Here is a 21512-nt window from a genome sequence, read left to right as displayed (position 1 = left end):
ATAAATAATTTTCGGTGTAGCTTTATTCTAGAGATAAAAACATACTACACTCAGATCGTTAATCAGACTTTTTTATTCTCAACACTTCTTGGTATTTGTAGCAATACTATGATAGCTTTTACTTTTATTGGGTGTTTTAATTTTTGAAATAAAAAATTGATTGATCGAAAATTTTTCAAAATTATAATTAAAAAATTAAATGTTTGACTATAAAATTGAAAATAATTTTCAATTATTTTTAATAAGTTTGAAATATGAAGAAATTTAGAGCATTTTCGAATGTAGCCTAAATACTTATCATCATAAATTGACTATTGGTGAAAATGATATGAAACCTTGAAAAAGCAAAACTCCGGGTCAAGACATTTCCAAAGATACCAAATTTAACCATAAAAACCAATTTTATCATATAAATACACTGGCCCCAAAATTTCGGTTATTCTTTTAATAAAATAATCGTATTGTCAATCGATCTTCAATAAGAGTGCCAATTAAAAAATTACTTAAAGGTCTTTGTTCAATAAAAATTACATAAAAAAATTCCATGACATCTTTACATGTCCCTCTAATAATAAAAAAAAAAAAAAAAAAAAAAAGTTGAAATAAAATAACAATAAAAAAGGCCTGAAATTAAAAATATAAATGAAATAATATTTAAATGAACACGTAACGAGATTCATGTTATGTCGAAGAAGTAAAATTTTATCTGTCGAGAAAATGTCGAGCTGGTGATCGCTGTCGTGGCAAAGAGTGGTAGGTTTAGGACCGAGATGACTCAGAGGCTCTAAAAGTTGAAGCTAAAGCTGAAGGTATGGCATATTTAACGAAACCGAGAGAAAGCAAGAAGAAAAATGACACGGTACGCCTATTAGTGTCAACGAAAGGGACTGCTTACGCGTTACCGCTAAAAGCATTCTGGAATATGGCGAGACCTATCTATGTAGATCGATGCCTCGGTTGATCGTATACGATCATATCTTCGCATACCAGACTCCTTGTCGAGTTAAAAAAGTCAAAGACGTTCCTATTCGTGTAGATTACAGGTATTTGTGTAGTTCGTATAGATATATAGAAATATATGATCATTTTGGGTGAGGAATGAAGGAATAAAAGGGGGAGAGTCGTTCTGAGTTTGAGTTTGACATATTTTACCTCGTCTCTGTTCTTGTCGTCTTTGTTTTTATCTTATCGGCAGACCTGGCGAGACAACGTCGTTGTCATCGAATTAAAAGCTCGATAGGCTTACGAAGTATATGAGGATGAGGGTCCAGCTCTCGGGCTCGGGTTTCGTGGAAAGACCGCACGGGTGCGGTGGCGATCGCTGTTGATTTAAACTTTTTACATTATTTTTTACTATCTTTATCTCACTCACTTTCACGCTGACCTTTCAAACGGCTCTTAATTAGGGGATAATAGAAACAAAACACGGCCAATCACCGAGGTAGTTGAGATAAAGAGAAAGGATTGAGAGCGTGAGACAAGGAGGCGGTGTCCAAAGAAACTTAGCTACGTCCAGGAGATGCTTCTGCATACCTTACAATCCTGCCTGCTGCTTGTCGATATTTTATGTCTACACATATGTATTTAAGTATTTAAGTATTTATATATCTATATCTATCTATATGTGTGTACATTAATGTCGATGGACAAACGACGACACACAAAACTCAACACTTTTATCGAGTCTGCTGTCACTGAAACAAACCAGTTAAAATATTGAGAATATCATTTCTCGGTCGAGTTTGACGCTGTTTTTTCCGAGTTTATTATTATGCAATGCATTTTTTCTTTAAAATAAATTATTTTTAGACTTGAATATGATACCTGGCTGATTTTAATTAAAACTCGATGCTGTAAATTAAGAAATTAAAAATTTTTAGAATTAATTTAATTATAATTCAGTGTAAAAATTGTTTGTAATTTAATAAGAGTTGGAAATTTTTATTTTTTTAATGATTTGATATAAATTTTAAATTAAAAAATGTTTCAATTCTTTAATTCGTCAATTTGAAATTAAAAAAATTAATTTAGCTAAAATAAGTTTAATAATTTTTAGGATCTTTTTAAGAAAAAAAAATTTTCATGTAATATTTTTGTAAAAAAAAAATTATTTTCCCAATCAATTTCGAAAAAAAAACAATTACTCAACATTAAAAGAAACTCATCATAACCTGAATTTTTCTCCGTCCATGTAAATAATCAATTAACAATTTAAATATTTATACATTCATTGATACAATATAACACCTTAAACAGTCGGATGACCATCAATCGAAGTAATATAAATGACATTAACCATAGACCAGTTGTGTTTAGTCACAACTCAAGAAACCTCATCGAGTGAATACAATATCTGAAGCGATAATATTAGTATAAAAGCCGTAGCAGAAATAAAGGATAAAATGTAAATAATTGGTTGTAAATTTATTCGGGCATGAAAAGGAGTTTAAAGATTGGAAGGAGGAGCAGTAGAGAAGAGAACGCATGAGTAATGCACTGATGGTTAAAAACACACTGTCTATGCCGAGGGTGTGAGCATATAAAATGTATATACAAAATAAAATAAAATAAAATAAAATAAAATGAAAATGAAAAAAGAGTGGAGGAGGCTGAGACTTGGGCTGAGAGGTAGATGTAATGTTAAGGATGAGACCGACTCTGAGGATCAAGTAAAGAAGGTGGAGGAGCAGGGAGTGTGTGGATGTGGATGGTGTCGAGTATGGAAATTGGTGTGGCGCACTCGTGGGATCGTCGCGAGGCATTCGCGTGAACCTTGACGAGTTTTTTTTCTCTCACACATTCAGTGTCTCTTGTTCTCACTCCTCCCCATTAGACATTACATATGCCGTCACATACTGGCTATACAGCCGTGAATAAGCTCGAGATGGCCACGCATGCCCATCTACAAGAGCAGTCTCCTCAGATAATAGAGACGACGATAAAAAAAGAGAGAAAGGTCGAATCAAACAAAACGACCAAAAACAGTCGGACTGATGGACCACCGGCGATTGAGCCCGGTGGTGGTCGTACGCGTGTGCTTCTGCTACTTTCCTTCCAGCCAATCCAGTCCGTTTGGTTCTGCTTCTTCGATGTTTGCTCAACTTTTTTCCAATCGCGATCAGCGAATCTAATTTCATCCCACATCTAATATCTCGACGTTGACTTGTAATAGAGAATCGTCAGCGCCAGCACCTTCTATCGGTGATGTGATGTGTTGCGGTTTTACCCAAACGACCATCTAACTCCAGACTGAAGTGATGCCGCCTGTACCGGCGACGAGCTAATTGCTAATCACTACACTCCGACGATAATCTTCATTCCTCGATCCTCTCTTCTCTGTATAGCATCCTCTACACTCTAAACTCTACACTGGAGCTTGAATCTCTTCCTCTGTTAGATTCTGCCGACGCCGCCTAGCCATACCACCGAGCTATCTACCAACCGAAGGTCGCCGACGCCGTTCAGGTAGAAAACGAGCCTGCTAAACCAGCCACTGATCAACGGTTGAAACACTCCTCAGGTGGGAAATATAATAATAACAACAATGATAATGATGATGATCGATGCTAAAAAGAAATCCGAGAAGAGTAGATAGCAATCTGTTGAAATAAGGAATGAACAAAATTTTCACTGTTATTGACATAAAGTTTTTATAATCCTGAAAACGGGCGACAATAACACAAGTTGCCCTTTGGTGAATAGAAGAAAATCGACGGGTTGCCGAATAATAACACAAGAGCTGGTAATATACTCAGATATATTGATGGAGAGACGAGCTGAGTGAAAGGAAAGGATTCCCTTGTAGACACAGACATAAGTCTGATCGTATTTCTGGTCTACAAATCCGGCGATAATCTCCGGTTCGGGCGGCGATTCTCAGAGGAACAAAGCCCGCGACTCATGCACCCGGCAAAAACCGATAAACGATAAACGGATCGTCTGTCGATGCTCTCCTTCGTTCTGTAGAGTCTAGTCTACTTTTTGGTGTGTATGGGGATGAGGATGGGGTTTACGAAAGTTGTTAAAAAATAAACCTCAAGAAAAAAGAACAGAAGGAAAAAAGACCGTTTCTCGCAAACGTCTACTTATTTGTAATTATTTGGACACACAAAGAATCATCTGGTATTAGTCTGGGCTATTACTGATTCGTTGAAGAAGCCGAACGTTTTCAGTTTTTTGATAAATGGAATTTCATTTTTAGAGTGGAAAAGTATCTTATTATTATTATGTATAGATCCCCGGTAATGGATTTTGTCCACGGGTCGTTTTGTTAATCGCCACACGCCTCCATTTACGGGCTGTAATTTCTGGCAAGCATCATCAGCAGTGGGTATTATATTCATAACTAAACACAACGACAAATGCGTCATTATTCAGAGGCACTTTAGCTCGGTTTGCTCACTGAATCGTGGATATTAATATTGCTGAGTTTTGGTTCGAGTATGAGGGTTTTGTTAGTTATATATTATAAGAAGGAGAAACTATCGTCCTAGCAAACCGGCTATTATTCCTTTAATTTGAACGGTCGTCGTCGTGGTCGTAGATCATAGTGAAATAACAGAACTACCAGGACAGGAGGACAGAATAAGACGGTTTTGGTTCTGGTTCTGGTTCTAGTATGGTCATGGGTATGCCTACACTCTGTCTACACGGTCAGTGTTAAATTGGTGACGAAATTATGAGGTAAAAAGAAGAGATAAAAAGGCGGATAACAATCCAAGGTATACACGACACACCAAATGGAATCGAGCTAACAGTTATGTGTATAATATAATATATAATATATAATACATAGTTATAGTCACAGAGCTCTAGATGTAGAAGGCATGAATAAGAAAGGTGAACTATACTTGAGCTATGATGGGTGAGTTATAAATGCTATTACGTGAATGGACCAGTCGATCAATTGGCAAGCTGTTGAAAAATAACTCACCGTTGATCTAACCATTTTATTTTATTTATATAAAGTTTTTGTTGAGTGGCAAGGTAATTATCCTCAATAAATCGGACATCGACGTAAAATTAATCAATCGTACAAAGGTAGTCCTTATAACAGCGGAATTGAGAATTTTCGATCGAGCATGAGAGGGAGCAATTGTCCGGACTATTTGTTCGCCACTCAACGTCCGAACGATTTAGGTTTACAAGTTTAGCTTTTTTCGGTGGACTTAACTACCAGTTTATAAATACATACTTTTATATTATTATAAATATCTATTAACAGGACGGAAAAGGGGCAAAAAAAGGTAAGTACCTAGAAAATTGTCCGAGTGAATGTAAAAACCACTGTTGGGATGGAATTTATTATTGTTCCTGATATTTATCTCCGGCAAGTTCCTTCCATTTTAGATTCCAAGGTTCGGTAGATGGTATACAGACGGCTACCGGCCTTATTGTTGGAGCAGAGACCAGGGTAGAGAGATGGACATTCTTGTCCTGCTCAGATTTTTCAGCTTTGACAAATAAGCGATTAACAATGCCGATGTGGATATGTCAACTGGAGAGAGCTGAGCCTTTGGGGAAATGGGACGTAAAAACTACGGGTGACTCACGCATCTATAAAAACTGTATGGTAGGTCTATACTGCTTATTCCTCTAAAATACACAGGAATATATGTATATAAGGAAGCCAACAAATGTAAATACATGTTGAAAATCCATTGATACATATAATATAATATACGAATTTAAGTTGTCGGTGTATTTAGAGACGTGAGATTTTTACTCGATAATCCCGAAATACCTTGTGGTTAAATCAAGGATAAACGATGAACGGTGTTATTTTTTCAACTCAACTGACATTCATATAATGCGGTTAATGTCCTGGTATTTTCTTGAATAAAAATGTATTCAGTTGTCAGCTATATACTACTGCAGTGGTCAATCGTTTCGACTTAACTATTATTAAACTATTTAGCAATGAACTTATTTCAACAAACTACTCACCACATTGACAAAGTCCTGAAACGTTATGGCGTCGGCATGAGATTCCTTTACACGGGCCAGAAGAATTTCCCGTTTGTTCACTGGGATTTCCGCTCTCCATTCGGGACTTGTTAAAGCCTCCAGAAAATCCTCGCGTGGTATTTCTCCAAAGCCCTCGGGATCGAACTTGTCGAACAGCATTCGCCATTTCTAAGAATGTGAATAAATAAACATCCATTCATTATTACTAGATTATTGACTTTTCTCACCCACTGTTGAGAAAATAAAGTTTCTTGTTTGATAAACCAGCTTTTTGACAAGAAAAAACAACATTATTGAAGGCATTAGATTTTTTTTACAGCTTTGTATTTTATTTTATAGAATAGAACTTTGAGAAATTTGTTTTTGCCAGATAGTTGACAGCTCGAAATATTTCGGTTAGTCTTTCAGAGCAAGAATTTAATTTTGAACCTTTACAACTATCAATTAACATTCTCTACTTGAGCGGTCTATTGATTAATTTAAAGGAAAATTTCAATCTCGGTCAAATTTTTTAGAATTTATAAAAAAAAAAATTTAACAGCATAAAATACACCCTTATTATTTTCTTATGGTTTACAAATTCTAAAAAAGTTCAGATAAATTTTAATAAAAGTTAAAAAAAAAATAAATCACTCAATAGAACTAATAACAACTCTCAACTATCGAATAAATGATAAGTAAATATTTAAAAAAGCATTATTAAATTAAACTTACGTCATTTAAAAGTTCGCGTCGGTACTCAGACTCAGAGATATCAATTTCAGAGCCGAGATCCGTATGATCAGTTACATAGCCATCGTATCGACCGCTGTTCGCCTCACTGTTGGCGTACTCCTCCTCCTCGACAATACCGGCAATTGTTGCTATTGAAGTAGCTCCCTGGGCTAACAGCATTACTGAAGTTCGTCACCGGTCCAATGATAAATTCCGCATTTTCCTCTCTGAAATTAAGCATCCCTTTCATGAGCAATCGTCATACATATTACTTTAATTCCGGAATTCATGGGATTCCTCAGCCAAAGAATTCTCAAATAAATAAATTCCGACATAAAACAATATTAAATATTTCATAAATAACTAAAAGTTATTGTAATAAAAAATAATTGTCAAGCATTTAGAGATTTTCCGACTAGAGCAGTGTATACAAATAGTAGGCAGTTGGTCGGTTACCATGACGATGGCGCACGAGTTTGGCCATCTTCCTGCACTGCGGGCGTAAAAACACAAAAGCGAAAACGAGAGAGAAAATACTCAGCAGATAAGGCTGAAAAGAGACCGCAATAACGCCCCTGACCCTTCAGCTTATCCTACTACATACATAATACACAATGTATAGGTACTACACTAGTTTTGTCTGTGTTCTGTATAAACGAGATGTCCTATAGCGTAACAGACTGCCGAGACTTTCCCTGCAGCATTTCAACCCCCAAAGCTTTCTGTTTCGTCGTGGTAACCCCAACAACGAGTACCCCGATTTTCAGGCATCCTCATACACACACAGTACAGAATGACGCATTGCCGTCGTTAAATCTATTTCCTTCTTCTTCTCAGGAACCTGTACAGCCTCAACGCAGCAACTACAACTAATATATATTTATAAGTACACACATACAGCATATATAGTATAATAATAGCAGAAATAATAAAAATTAAAAACTGCTGGCATTTGCCCGCTTCCTCCAGACTCACCCGAATACGATTCCAAGTAAAGCGAAAGTAATTTCTCTTTCCCTTATATGTAACTCTACAGCAGCATGTATACATTTATATCTATATCGTATACATATATATATATATATATATATATATATATATATATATATATATATACGATATACGTATTTTAGCTTCACCCCACACGTTTACGGTCTTCCACCCTCGTTACGAGGTACAGTGTGCAAAGCTATAAGACATGGGTACGAGGGCGACGACCCTCGACGCAGCTACCACTCGAGGATCATCTATCCACGTATAAACCCAGCAGAGGCGCTTAGTGATTGCCTTTCCACCACGTGTTGGCACTGCAATCTATTGACTCTTGTGATACCGATTAAACAGCAGCCAGATTAATCTAAATAAATATTTTTTATTTTAAGCATAATTATAACAGTGATAATTATAACAAACATCAACATCCAGCAATTACATTTTATTTAATTACCTCAGGTTTATTTCTATCAATAAAAACCTGCTATTTATAAGGTAATGATTATTATGTAATCTCAACGGAGTTACCCTTTTTGCCGAGCGAATACGACCCAGATCTGATTAGTCGTTCGATACTTGGCTAGCCAGTCACGCGATCTCTATAGTGTCTCTATGGTGTCGTGTGTGCTGTCTGTGTAGTGCAGTATTAATTCAACTCTGCTGTAGGTTCTATGTCCTCTGGATACCCTTTGCCTCACCAGACACCTGCTTTTGATACTGTTACATATATGTAAGAGCATCCTATTTATTTCTTTTCTATCCTATCCTATCCTATCCAATGGACTTTTAGCTATTATCGCATTTACTTGCTCCAATAGATACAAGCACTCGAGCTGAGCAAAATTAATCCGCGGTTTTATTTATAAATATCAACTGGATGATAATGACAGTCTCCAATTGCTACTTTACCAAATTATTGATTCATACTTACTAATTTATAATTATAAAAATATTATGTTGATATTAATTCTTCTTATTGGTTGATTTTTTTGGAGTTTAAATTTACAATTTATAACTTTTGAAAAAATAAATAAAAAAAAAAAAAAAACCGATGAATAATAGCACTGTGTAAATTTGGTTTGTTTTGTTTTAATTTTAATAAACGGAGTACAATATACTGGTTGAGCGGGGATTTTTTATTTTATATACCTTTGCGAATATAATGTGAGCGGACGAAACAATGTTACAGAGTGTGTACTACATTTGTGTGATCTCGTGAATAAATGAAATAACAAACGAGACAAAGGCACGCTTGGACGGAAAGGTACGTTTGTATAAATGTATAAGCTACATTTGTATACAGGTATATTAATACAATGAGATAGCTGGAGATGCGCGGAAATGAAACGGGAAAGCTCACGCACCACGTGGAAACACTAGTGAATGACAGATCCGCGATATAGAAGACGTAACGTACCGGCAAGCGTCACACGACTACTGACGATACGTTTAACCACCCTCGCACAACTTCCGCGACCCCACCGTCCCCAATGTAAACGCCGAGAGCCTCGAACTCGAGACATGCTAGTATATCGTTTCAAATACAACCCTCGTCTTCATTTCTGATCATCATATATTTTGTTGCTGTATACCCGGTGGACTCGCTGCTAGTCACTGGTGCTTGCTTTGGCTGCACTTGTATGAATACCTTTTATATAAAAACATTCACGCGGATATTTTTTTACTCTATCACTCGACGCCAGAAAATCCAATTTAAATTTAATTAAAAGTACATTTTTTTAATACGCTGGTTTTGTTTTTCCGGTTTTAAATTATAGAATTCTTGAGATAAAAGTAATTAAAATTTTTCTTCGGAAATTAATGTGTACTCAATAATTAAAAGTGATTATTTTACGCTCCAATTTTTTTTTTCTTAATAGAATATTAAAAAAGGAAAAAAAAAATTCAAATCTTAAGTTGAGCGAAAATTCTCTAAAACTTTTGAGCATTGTTAATTATTAATTGTTGACAAGTGTTTCTTGCATTCAAGCCAGTTTATTTTTTTACCACCGCGGTGTTTAGTGGCGCTACAAAGCAGGCACGATCAGTCAGTCAGAATCAGCTGTTATGTATGCATTGCTGTAAATAGTGTTTTAATTATCTGAAAAATAATAAAGGTAGGTTAAAATTGAATTATACAATTATAATAATTATTATGTAATAAATATAAATATTTACAGACTTCAATAATGGGATCGAGACTAGTTTATAGCCTAGTTCGTCCTGCGAATTTTGCAAGAGTCTGGAACACAACAAACTGCCAACGGATCCACGCAGTCTGGGCTAAAAAGGATATTGATCTGGAGTACAGGTTTTCACCTGTCTCTCTGTATTCAAGTGATGTACCCAAAAAATGTTGGCAGTGCAATTTTCCTTTCAAGTCTGAAATATTCTGTAAAAAATGTGAAACAGTCCTGAAACCACCAGAAGAGTTTGATTATTTTGAGATTCTAGGAGTTGAAAAGAAATTTGATTTGGATATGACCGATGTTAGGCAAAAATATAAACAGCTTCAGAATAAACTGCATCCTGATAAGTTATTAAATAAACCTGAGGTAAATAGATTTTTTTAAATATTAAATATTAAATACTTACTTTTAAAAATTAATAATTAAATTTAATTATTTGTAGAAAGAACAGCAATACTTGAAAGATATGTCGGGATTAATAAGTAATGCTTATTATACACTATTAAACCCATTACACAGAGGGATGTATTTATTAAAATTGAACAATTTATCCGTACCAGAAGAAACTGTTTCTATAGAGTCGGAGTTTATTATGAAAGTAATGGAAAGAAATGAAGCGATTGAGGATGCTGGGACTGATAAAGATAAAATTATCAAAATTATGAAAGAAAACCGCGAAATACTTGCTACTTTGACAACGTAATTTTTAAAATTAATATTTAAGTTCTCGTCCATGTTAAAAATATTTTAAATAATTTAATTTTGGGAATTTGGACAATAAATGAAGATGTTAAATTATAAGAATTGCAGTCGTAAACACACTTGACGGATAGACGTTGTTGAATTTTAATTTATCTTATTAATTTATTAATTTGAATGGTATTCAAGAAGAATCTAAAGATCTATTGACTTTGTGAAAACTAGACGAGGATTTTAATCATAAGATTCACCTGAAGCTGAAATAAATCAGCGAAACGTTGCAATTCTTATAATTTAACATTTTCATTTATTGTCCAAATTGCCAAGATTAAATTATTTAAAGTACTTTTTAAATTTAATTAAATGTCTATTTTACAAGTAATATAATTGTCTAAATAAAATTTTTGTTGCAGCCAATTGTCGGAAGCCTTCAAAACGAACGATATTGACAAAGTGCGTTATTTTTTGGTAAAAATGAAATATTTTACCAGTATAGATGACAGATTAAAAGAACTCAAAGATAATTTAGGTATCGTAACTTAAAAATATACATATTTGTTAACGATTTTATATGAATATTTTTTTATTATCTAATGTATATAATATTAAGACATAAAAGTGTAAAATTAATGTAAATATTTATTTAATAAAAATAATTTCCTCTACACAGCATTATCTTCTTTCCATTGCTCAATCCATAGACACACTCTATTTACATTGGCCTCTATTTGCTCTGGCGTATTACTTTCTAGCTCATGGACAATTTCTTCTTTGTACGAGGACTTGGCCTCATCAAGGATTGTTTGAAATATTTCACATTCAATGTTATCTTCTAATTTTTTTCCTTGGTACCCGCGGGCTGTCAATCGGTCGTACAAAATAGTGTTGTTCGTTCTTACAACGAACACGATATCGAACCACCTCTCTGGGAACAGCTCTGCGCTATGGTAGTCGACGATGTTGCCTCCCTTGCCCATCATGCTCTCCATGCTGTCCAGCAACTACAAGTATTATTTATCAATCAGTTAAAATAAAATTTTAAAAAAATTGATATTGAAATTAATTAAAGGAAAGTCAATAAGTACCCGGTCTTCATTTAAAAATGGACATTGATAGGTTGGATCATAGTCCTCCAAGCATCTGTTCTCCTCAGCTAGCTTGCTGACGTCTCTCCAAACGAGGCTAGTTCTCTCGGATATTCTTCGAGCCAACGTACTTTTACCAACTCCTGGAGTTCCTGGGGATTAAAAATCAACAGTCAAAAAAACGTGGTCAATATTCATGGATCAAGAATGAATGTGATCGAAAATATTAAGTGATACTTTACCAGTTATAAGAATGTTTGGCAATGTCTTCTTAGTTGATGGCATCGTAGTATTTAAATCAGTTTAATTTATTTAAGTAAACAAATACTTACTTGAAAAAAATATATTATATAAATACTATGTTTTTTTATTGAGCAATGAATGAATCACGTTAACACAATGTAAACAAAAATTAGAGGTTAAAACTTGATGGCAGCCATTATTGTTGTGACTTCATGGCGGGAAATTTTAATTTTGTCTATTATTTGACAATTATTTTATAACGCTAAAGTCAGCCGTCAGCTGTTAATTTTAAAAATTTTTTCAACAAATTAATTATAATAAAAAAATCCTTCCAAAAATTTTTACTTATAATTTTTATTAATTTTCATATGTAAAATTTTTTAATGATATTTTTTTATAATAATTAAATTGCTATAAAATTCTAAAAAAATTTTTATTATCTGTCAACTTCAGTGTCAGATTATTTTATTTTATGGAAAAAAAAATTTTTTTTTCTAATGTTTTCATAAGAAATTTTGATAAAGAAAAAAAATTGATGAAATATTTATTTAAATAACTTGGAAAAATAAAAATAACAATATTAATACCATTTATACCAATAAGTAAAACCCATAATAATAATAATTGAAAAATTTTTAATTGTTAAACAAAATTGCACTTACCAAACTGATGATCTTGAGCTAGATGATGGACCAGGTGCTAATTACCTTCTCAATTATCTTAACTCGGTTGACTAACAACTTAATAAGAAATACTATGGAGGATCACTTATAAATATTGAACACTCGAAATTTAAAGAAACATTTTCGATTCTCGCGTTGAACCGATCGCGTTGGCAACAATCACGCCGTCTGGACACGAAACTTTAGATCACGTATTTAAAAATTATTACCGACTAATTTATAATAACTATTAGTTTTATTTGAACTTTAACATTAAAAAAAAGTTAATTAAATGAAAATTTAGATAAAAAATCATGTAATTACTGATAAAACAAGTTTTAAACACGGAGAGCTCGCGGTTTAGACGGTCAGTAGGCGAGTAATAAAACAAATGACGCGAGATGCGTGCGAAGTTGTGCGCAAAACTCAACGGAAATTTTAGGCGCGCTGATCGGTCAGTAGAATCTTGGCGCCATTTTAGAAACCCGCCAAATTTTAAATTCTTTTTTTTTTATTAATTATATAGAATAGGTAAAGTAATTATGTAAATAAATAAAAAGTAAAAAGATTGTTTTTAAATAAATAAAAATTATTACTGAAATATTAAATGTAAAATTTATTTATTAATTTTAAACATTGCAAAAAAATAATTACTTAAAATTAATTATTTTTGTGAAAAAGTTAATAAATTAATGAACTATTTATTGATATAATTTCAATAATTTGGAAAAAATAAAAAATCACTATTGAAAAAAATAAACTATACGAAAATTCAATTGTTAAAGAAAATAGCACTTACCAAAGAGAAGATCCTAAAAGAGATAAAGATCAGGTGCTAATTATCTTCATCATTATCTTGACTTGGTTCACTAACGGCTAGATTATTAACACAAACCTTGGTTTACTTATGAATATCAGACAGTTAAAATTTAACTAAACACTTCTCGATTATCGCGATGAAGCGACAACAATAACCCGGCGACACACAAAAATTTAGATCACGTATTTAACAATTATTAATGAATAATTAGTGGTAATTATTAGTTTTACTTGTACTTTAACACTAAGAAAAGATAATTAAATATAAATTTTAGTACAAAATGATTCAATTACCGATAAAATAAGTCATAAACACGGAGAACTCGCGGTTTAGGCGATCAGTATGAGAGTAGAAAAACAACTAATGCGAGATGCGTGCGAAGTTGTGCGCAGAACTCAACGGAAATTTCGAGCGCACTGATTGGTCGGTAGAATCTAAGCGCCATTTTCTAAAACGCGCCAAATTTGAAATTTTAAATAAAAAATTTTTTTCAAATAAAAAGTTTTTTTTTTTAATTTCATGAAATAAATTGCTTATCAATAAAAATAGTAATGAAAAGTAAATAACAAAAAATTATTTTTAAAAAATATAATTTTTATTGAAATATTAAACATAAAATTCTTTTTCCATTAGTCCATTCTTTATATTTTTTATTTGACTCTCTAGCTCGATTATTTTCTGAAAAGTATAGACAAATCACGTTAGTATCAACAAAATTCCTGTTAATTAATTAAAGAAAAAAAAATACCTGGAGAAATTGTTGCTTCTGAATGTCAACCACAGCTTCATTGGAAGCCCAAACTTCTTTATATCTCTCTTGCACCTGATTGAAAATATTATTTACTTCAGATTGTTTTTCTGAATTAACAGAATTAGTAGATCCACTTTTCTGCTCTTCAATCTGCATTTGCAGTGTCGTAATTTCCAATTCTTTAGTCTAAATAAACAATTCGTAAAATAAAACTATCTTTCACACTTCAGAAATAAAAATTTGTATCTCAAATAATAGAAAGCACCTTCAACACTTCAAATATTTTTCTTTTAAACTGAGAACTCAGTTTATGCTTCGATACCTCAACTTTCAACAGGTTTTTCTTCAACTTTGATACTTTTTCCTCAAGATAATGTTGATGATGTTGATTAGCAAGCTGCATTTCATTTCTTATCTTTACAATCTCTTCTTTAATCGACGAATACTGATCAGTAAGTATATCCTGTAATTTATTTTCCTAAAAAATTAAAATAAAATTAATTAAATCATTATTCTTGACATTAAAAAATAAAATACAAACATTTTCTAATTTAATTTGCAATTTCTCCTCCATATCTTGCACTTTACTTGTCGCAGCAGAAATTTCTTCTCTCAGTTGATGAACAATTTCCATTTGAACCTGGACCTCTTGTTCCTTTTCCTTGAGCAGCATCTCATAGTGACATTTATTCGACTCTAGCTCATCGGAATATTTTTTCTCAACAAATTTAACTTCATTTAGCTTCTCGAGCTTCAGCGTTTCAACTTGTTGCGTCAGAATCGCTATCCTATCAATCAGCTGAATATTCTTGGCTTGCTCAGTCTGCAAACAGCTCTTAAATTCACTGATTTGTTCCAGCATAGTATCTTTATACTGCTCGACAATATCTCTATGATTTTTTTCCAACTCCTTTCCATCAAAATCAGCTTTCTCTAACCTTATTTTCAACTCCTCTAGTTCAAATTTTTGTTTCTCGATTATTTTATTGAAGTCCGTACTCACGTCAGTGTTACATTTCTTCAACTTTTGTCTCAATCTGTCATTTTGTTCGTGCAGTTCATTGACAACTTCCGCAAGAAACTGTATTCTTTTTTTGGAAGTAGCCAGTTGCATTTTATAAGACGATGCTTTACATCCATTGCTCTGATCTCGCGGATATTTAATCTCTCTTGAAGAATTTCTTTCACTTTCCGAACTGCTGGTCTCAATGACACTTGAAACTGAATCAAGATTAACCTAAGAAATAAAATAATGATTTCATAAACTGTCAAAAAAATAAAAATTAAATTAGCCGCTATTTAAAAATTTTTTTATTAAAAAAAATTAAAAAAAAAAATTTGAAAAATTCTTATTGCAATTTTTTAAAAACATTTTTTAGTTATCATGTTTGTTGATTAAAAAAATTAAAAATCATCAAATGTCAGCTTATTTTAATATAGTGACAAAAAAAACTAAATAATTAATCAATGCTTACCTCATCAGAATAATTAAATGACATCAAAACGGACTTTGAAGGAAACTCTTTGAATATTCCAGTCAAGCTACCAGCTTTTATCAACCGATATAATTCAAGTATATATTTATTTCTCAAAGCTCGCTGGTTTTTAGTGTTTTTTAATTTTTCCAACCAAGATTCACATAATTGTATATCATCCAATGATTTGATCTTCAAAATTTGTTTTATCCGATGCAATGTTTCATTAAATTCTTCATCCAGCTTAGCATCTTGCTCACTATATTTTTCCATTGACATGTCAATTCAAATCGATAATAAATTGAACATTGCAATAAATGACTTTATTTATTTTTTGACATATTACACAATTATGAAAATTAATTTGGCAGATATTTGACAATTTTGAGAGTTTCTTTAGTAAATAAATTATATGACATTAAAGTTAGCAGTCACTTAAATATTTTTAAAATTTTTTTAACAAATTGATATTTATTAATTTTTAGAATTTTTTAACAAATAAATTATGACAAAAATGAAGTAGAAAAAAAATTGTGGCAAAAATAAATGAGAAAAAAAAAATTGACATTTAGAAATTTTAAAAAATTAGCAATGCAATTTTTTAGATAATTTTTTAGAAAAGATTTATTTATTAAATAAAATTTTAAAAATTATCAAGTGGCTACTAACTTTAATGTCATAATTTTTTAAAGTCATGAATAAATTTTTTTTAGCAATCATAAAAATGGAACAAATTTTTTCGTCAAAAAAAATTAAAAACTAGTCAAGTGACTGCTAACTTTAATGTCACTACACAATATTTGTTACTTCTTAAAATTCTTTAACAATCTAAAAACAGCAGTGAAACAATTTTCTTAGATTTATTTATTGACATTTGATAATACTGAAGTTAGCGATCAGCTGTCAATTTTAAATATTTTTTTAACAAATTAATTACAATAAAAAAATGCTTCTAAAAATTTTCACTTGTAATTTTTATTCATTTTCACATGTGAAACTTTTTAATTAAATTATTTTTTAATAATTTAATTGCTATAAAATTCTAAAAAAATTTTTAATATCTGTTAACTGCAATGTTATTGACATTTGTTATTTTGAGGTTTAATAAAATCCCGCCATTTTGCTCCTCTTGGAACTCTAGAGGTGAACATAAGAACAATTTGTAGTTACCACATAATTATGTACAATGAGAGTATACATACAGTGTATAACATACAGTCATAGTTATATTTGCACCAGGTGATGCTGATCCTAAACTTTAAAAAGTTTTTTATTTCATAACAATAAACCTTTTAAATAAATGTATTTATCGTGAAATTTATAATTCTTACAAGGGATTTGATTTATTCCTAACTACCAAGGTGATTGCTTTTATATAAATTATATATCAATGAAAGGGTTACAAAGTAAACTAACGATTGATTGAAAATTTCATTATGGAAGTATTGTTGAAAATACCACCAGAGATTTCACAATTGCTTGCGTCGCCTTGGGTTGCTCTGTTTTCACCAGTTTTCACTCCGCGAATTAAATTTGCAATTTGTGATAGGAACAAAAAAAAAACAAAACTAAAAAACACGTTGTTACAAAAAAATTTATATTTGTTTATTATTAATTCACGTGATCAATAAATCGATTAGTAATTTCCGTTTTATTTTCAGATGTCAACCGAAGAATTTGACAGTGATATGGAGTACTCGGACTCTGACTGTGGTGACAATGGTTACGAGGACTACTACAACAACCAACACTGGGGCAGTGAAACTGACAACGACTTTGACAGTGATCACAATAAAAAGGACCCAGAGTACGCTATACACGATTGTCTGAAAGTCGAGGAAGTAGAGCGACTGCTGAACGAGAACGTAGAGGTGCTGAGCACCAATCTGCACATAACTCCATTGCTGGCTAAAGTTTTGCTGCATACGCACAACTGGGCTCTGCAGGACGTGCTAGCTAAGTATCGTACAAATGCTTCCAGTTTGTTAGTTAATTCCAAAATAAAGTCACCCCATCCTCCGGATCCAGCTTCTGTAATTAAAGCCCAAAAGGGTGGCCAGTGTTCTGTGTGTATAACTAATCATCCGCCGGAAAAATTTGCAACTCTGACGTGTGGCCACGCTTTTTGCAAAGACTGCTGGTGTATGCATTTTGAAGTGCAAATTTTTCAAGGAATTTCTACTGGTAATGATAAAAATAATAAATTATTATTTTATGACACTGAAATTAACAATAATACTCAAGTTAGCCGATGCTTTTTGTTTTATAATTTTTTCTCATTTATTAAAGTAGAATTAAAAAATAACATTTTTCAAATTTTTTTACAAATTCATTTTTTTTTTTTATTTTTTTGTAATAATTTTTTTAATAAAAAAAATTCTAAAAATTTTTAAATATCGGCTAACAATTTTGATAAATTAGCAGACAATTTTTATGATTCTCCTTACTAAAAAATTATTAAAATAAAAATAAAAATTTCCCATACAAAAAATTCGAAATACTATAAGTGCAATTTTTTATGAATATTTTTTTAGTTTTAATTTAATTAGAATTTAATTTAATGCTGATTTCAGTGTCATATAATTTTAGAGTAGTAATTTTTTATATTATAATTATTTTTTTTTTTTAAAGGTATTGAATGTATGGCGCAAGGATGTGGCGTATTAGTACCAGAGGATTTTGTCCTTTCGTTACTGACAAAACCTAATATGAGAGACAGATATCAAAGCTTTGCATTTCGTGATTATGTAAAAACACATCCGCAATTGCGTTTTTGTCCGGGACCTAATTGTCAAATAGTTATGAAGTCTAAAGAACGTCGAGCTAAACGAGTAATCTGTTTATCATGTAAAACTATTTTTTGGTAAGTAGATTTAAAAAAAGTAAGAAAAGTTACTAAGAAGATTAGTTAAGTTACGAAACATTTAATTTACGTTAAATTTTACAGTTTTTGTTGTGGAATGGACTATCATGCTCCAACGGACTGTAAGACAATAAAAATGTGGTTGACTAAATGCGCCGATGATTCTGAGACAGCCAACTATATTAGCGCGCATACCAAAGACGTAATTATATAAATATTTATAAAAAATAATTTTTTTTTTTTTTTTAAGAATTGATACTGATAAATATTTACTTTTATATTTTACAGTGTCCTAAATGTCACATTTGTATAGAGAAAAACGGGGGTTGTAATCACATGCAGTGCTATAATTGTAAGCATGAATTCTGCTGGATGTGCCTTGGAGATTGGAAGACGCACGGTAGCGAGTATTACGAATGCTCGAGATACAAAGACAATCCAAATATTGCGCATGAAAGCTCTCATGTCCAAGCAAGAGAGGCACTGAAAAAATATTTACATTATTACGAGCGAGTATGTTTTTGTTTTGTTGTAATTTAAAGAAAAATTGGTAAATATTTACAAGTTGGCCCAAACATTTTAATTTTCATTTTTTTAAACGAAATTTCTATTTGATTTTATTGATATATATATATATATATATATATATATATATATATATATATATATATATATATATATATATATATATATATATATATATATATATATATATTTTTTTTTAAATACATGAAAAAATGAACAATTAAAAAAAAAAAAAAAAAAAAGTCGATTATCACAATTTTAACAAATTTTACAAATTTTCAAAAAAATTTATAAATTGTTAAAAAAAATTGAAAAATGTTAATTTTTGACATAGATATAGCCAAAAATAAGATGGACCCCACTTGTAAATAATTATCGAAAAATTAATTGGTGTAAAAATTTATTAGTGTCAATTTTTATTTTCAGTGGGAAAATCATAGCAAGTCTCTAAAGCTTGAGGAACAAACGTTAGAGAATATAAAGTCGAGAATTAATAAAAAAGTTATGAATGCCAGCGGTACCTGGATTGATTGGCAGCATTTATTTGGTGCGGCATCTTTGTTAGCCCGTTGTCGCTACACTTTACAGTACACATATCCATATGCATATTATATGGAACCTGGACCGCGTAAACAACTGGTTAATATTTACATGAATTAATTATTTATAATAAATTTTGTTAAATAAATAATTATAAATTTTTTATTTTATAGTTTGAGTATCAACAAGCACAGTTGGAAGCTGAAATCGAAAACTTGTCATGGAAAATTGAACGAGCTGAAACTACAGACCGTGGAGATTTAGAAAATCAGATGGATATTGCTGAGAAACGTCGTGTTACTCTTCTTAAAGATTTTTTAGATGTAATTTCACCTTCTAAAAATATTAAATTGAAAATTTTATTGAGTTTTAATTTTAATTTTTTTTTTTTTTTTTTTTTTTTTTTTTTCCAGGATGCAGTTGATTACAATAACAAGTATTATCAAGAGGATCAAAGAGCTTGATAGTTATACAGTCCGAATTACTGAAAAGAGATAATCTAGCGTTTTTAATTAAATGAATTTTGTGTAATCTGTAAGAATATTGGTGAATTATTAATACTAATAATAATTAATCAATAATCTAAACTCACATAGAAAATGTACTATTAAAAATAATTGTGAGAATATATTTAATTACGCGTAATTGTAAGTTTACGTTTTACGACAATTAGAGCTTACCAGTTGATTCGCAGTAGGAAAAATAATTCGTGTTTGTTGAGTGCCAATATAAACAGAATGTTTGTTGATTTGAGTAATTATACAAATTAAATCTTTATTATTATTTCTATATTCGATCAATTGAGGCGTATGGTTCCGTACGATAATTATTATTACTTATTACCAATCCTAATACTTAAATACAGAAATAGTTTTAGCGAAACTGACAAGAGACACAATTAATAAGGATAATAACAATAATAGAAGTTTAATATCTTTGTAAACCCATAATAAGTATTTTTAAGACTAAGATAATGTAATGAATTTAATTACAAAGAAATTTCATAAGACTTCATTGGATAAAATTATTAATTTTGGTAAACAATTGTTATCTTAATCATAGCGTTAATTATGTAAATACAATTGTGAAACTACTTATACAAGAACTCTATATCTCACTTTTTTTTTTTAATAGCGATCATTAGAATTTTCAAGTGAAAAATATTTCATTCTTCATTATTTAATATTAAACGATTATCAAGACTAGAATAATTACTTCATAAACTATTTTCATTCATACAATATATTTATAGCTTTTATTTATATTTATATATGTACTATTACATAAATTTATCAACGAAAAGAAAGAAAAATTGTCTTGCTTAAGTAAATAAATTAAACATATGAAAATATTTTTTATTGTATTTTTATACTGCAATTAATTTTTTTTAATTGTTACAGATAATTGGAGTACAGTAAAATTTTAAGACACTTGACAATTTTTTTTTTTAAACCAGGTCTAGAAAATTATTTAAAAAAAATTGCATTTATAATTTTTTAAATAAATTTTTTCTGCCATAATTTGTTTGTTAAAAAAATTTTTTAAATTATCAGATATTTCTCAATTTTAGTTTCATCAATTTTTTTATTTTTATTACAAATAAATTATAAAAAAAAAAAAAATATTTTTAAAAATTTTTTCTTAAAAATTTAAGTATAAAATTATGAAAATTAAGTTAGCCGACATCTAAATATTTTTAGAATTTTTTTCAATTGTAGAAAAACTTGAAAAACAATTCGTGAAATTTTTAGAAAATATTTTTTAGTTCTAATTTTATAATTAAAAAATTAAAAACGTCGGCTAACTTTAGTATTATTACAAAATTCCCAAAAAAATTGACAAATGTCTGATAATTTAATTATCACAAAAAATATAATTAAAAAAAAAATGAAAGCGCAATAAATAAACTTTTAGCAATATTAAATTTGAAAATCTTAATAAAGATAGCCAAGAGGTAATTAATTAAACGTCAATGCAGTAAAATAC

General features: G+C 30.8%; 5 protein-coding genes across 9 annotated transcripts in view; 2 read left to right on the top strand and 3 right to left on the bottom strand.

Moving 5' to 3' along the window:
- The window catches only part of Stet (stem cell tumor), a 145385-nt gene extending 131850 nt beyond the window's left edge, over window positions 1–13535 (bottom strand). Inside the window, exons 1-3 of one of the 2 annotated variants that reach the window (XM_074246728.1) lie at window positions 13352–13535; window positions 6682–6908; window positions 5947–6135 (exon numbers count right to left, since the gene is read on the bottom strand). In XM_074246728.1, the coding sequence (XP_074102829.1) occupies window positions 5947–6135; window positions 6682–6861 (369 nt within the window). In that variant the 5' untranslated portion in view covers window positions 6862–6908; window positions 13352–13535. Of the gene's footprint in view, window positions 1–5946; window positions 6136–6681; window positions 6909–12552; window positions 12904–13351 lie in introns of those variants that run through there. The other variant, XM_074246718.1, reaches the window with a different exon arrangement.
- Window positions 9699–11229, top strand: Hsc20 (iron-sulfur cluster co-chaperone protein HscB-like protein, mitochondrial). Its single transcript, XM_074246815.1, has 4 exons — window positions 9699–9791; window positions 9855–10229; window positions 10306–10562; window positions 10976–11229. The coding sequence occupies exons 2-4, from the start codon at window positions 9864–9866 to the stop codon at window positions 11103–11105; spliced, it is 753 nt and encodes a 250-aa protein (XP_074102916.1). The 5' UTR covers window positions 9699–9791; window positions 9855–9863; the 3' UTR covers window positions 11106–11229.
- Window positions 11184–12067, bottom strand: Ak6 (adenylate kinase isoenzyme 6). The gene is made up of 3 exons (XM_074246827.1): window positions 11890–12067; window positions 11648–11799; window positions 11184–11563 (listed from the first exon to the last, which is right to left on the bottom strand). Exons 1-3 carry the CDS (start codon window positions 11930–11932, stop codon window positions 11225–11227), a joined length of 534 nt encoding a protein of 177 aa, XP_074102928.1. The 5' UTR covers window positions 11933–12067; the 3' UTR covers window positions 11184–11224.
- Window positions 13536–13945: 410 nt separating the features above from the next.
- LOC141531511 (uncharacterized) lies at window positions 13946–16942 on the bottom strand. Of its 4 annotated transcripts, none has more exons than XM_074249397.1 (6): window positions 16801–16942; window positions 15599–15857; window positions 14665–15360; window positions 14389–14601; window positions 14121–14309; window positions 13946–14050 (listed from the first exon to the last, which is right to left on the bottom strand). In XM_074249397.1, the coding sequence occupies exons 1-6, from the start codon at window positions 16818–16820 to the stop codon at window positions 13979–13981; spliced, it is 1449 nt and encodes a 482-aa protein (XP_074105498.1). In that variant the 5' UTR covers window positions 16821–16942; the 3' UTR covers window positions 13946–13978. The 4 variants fall into 4 exon arrangements, with proteins under 4 accessions (XP_074105498.1, XP_074105488.1, XP_074105484.1 ...); XM_074249387.1 differs by lacking the exon at window positions 16801–16942 and adding an exon at window positions 16536–16650 and having other exon boundaries at window positions 15599–15919; XM_074249383.1 differs by lacking the exon at window positions 16801–16942 and adding an exon at window positions 16268–16383 and having other exon boundaries at window positions 15599–15992.
- Window positions 16821–20525, top strand: Ari-2 (E3 ubiquitin-protein ligase ari-2). The gene is made up of 8 exons (XM_074249374.1): window positions 16821–16959; window positions 17260–17782; window positions 18230–18461; window positions 18546–18663; window positions 18750–18974; window positions 19413–19625; window positions 19700–19849; window positions 19940–20525. The coding sequence occupies exons 2-8, from the start codon at window positions 17260–17262 to the stop codon at window positions 19988–19990; spliced, it is 1512 nt and encodes a 503-aa protein (XP_074105475.1). The 5' UTR covers window positions 16821–16959; the 3' UTR covers window positions 19991–20525.
- The last annotated feature ends 987 nt before the right edge of the window (window positions 20526–21512 follow it).

Source organism: Cotesia typhae, unplaced genomic scaffold, assembly GCF_013202065.1.
Source record: "Cotesia typhae breed Kobodo isofemale line unplaced genomic scaffold, CoteBio_Ctyphae contig_119, whole genome shotgun sequence".
Taxonomy (NCBI): domain Eukaryota; kingdom Metazoa; phylum Arthropoda; class Insecta; order Hymenoptera; family Braconidae; genus Cotesia; species Cotesia typhae.
This window is presented reverse-complemented; position numbering and strand designations above follow the sequence as displayed.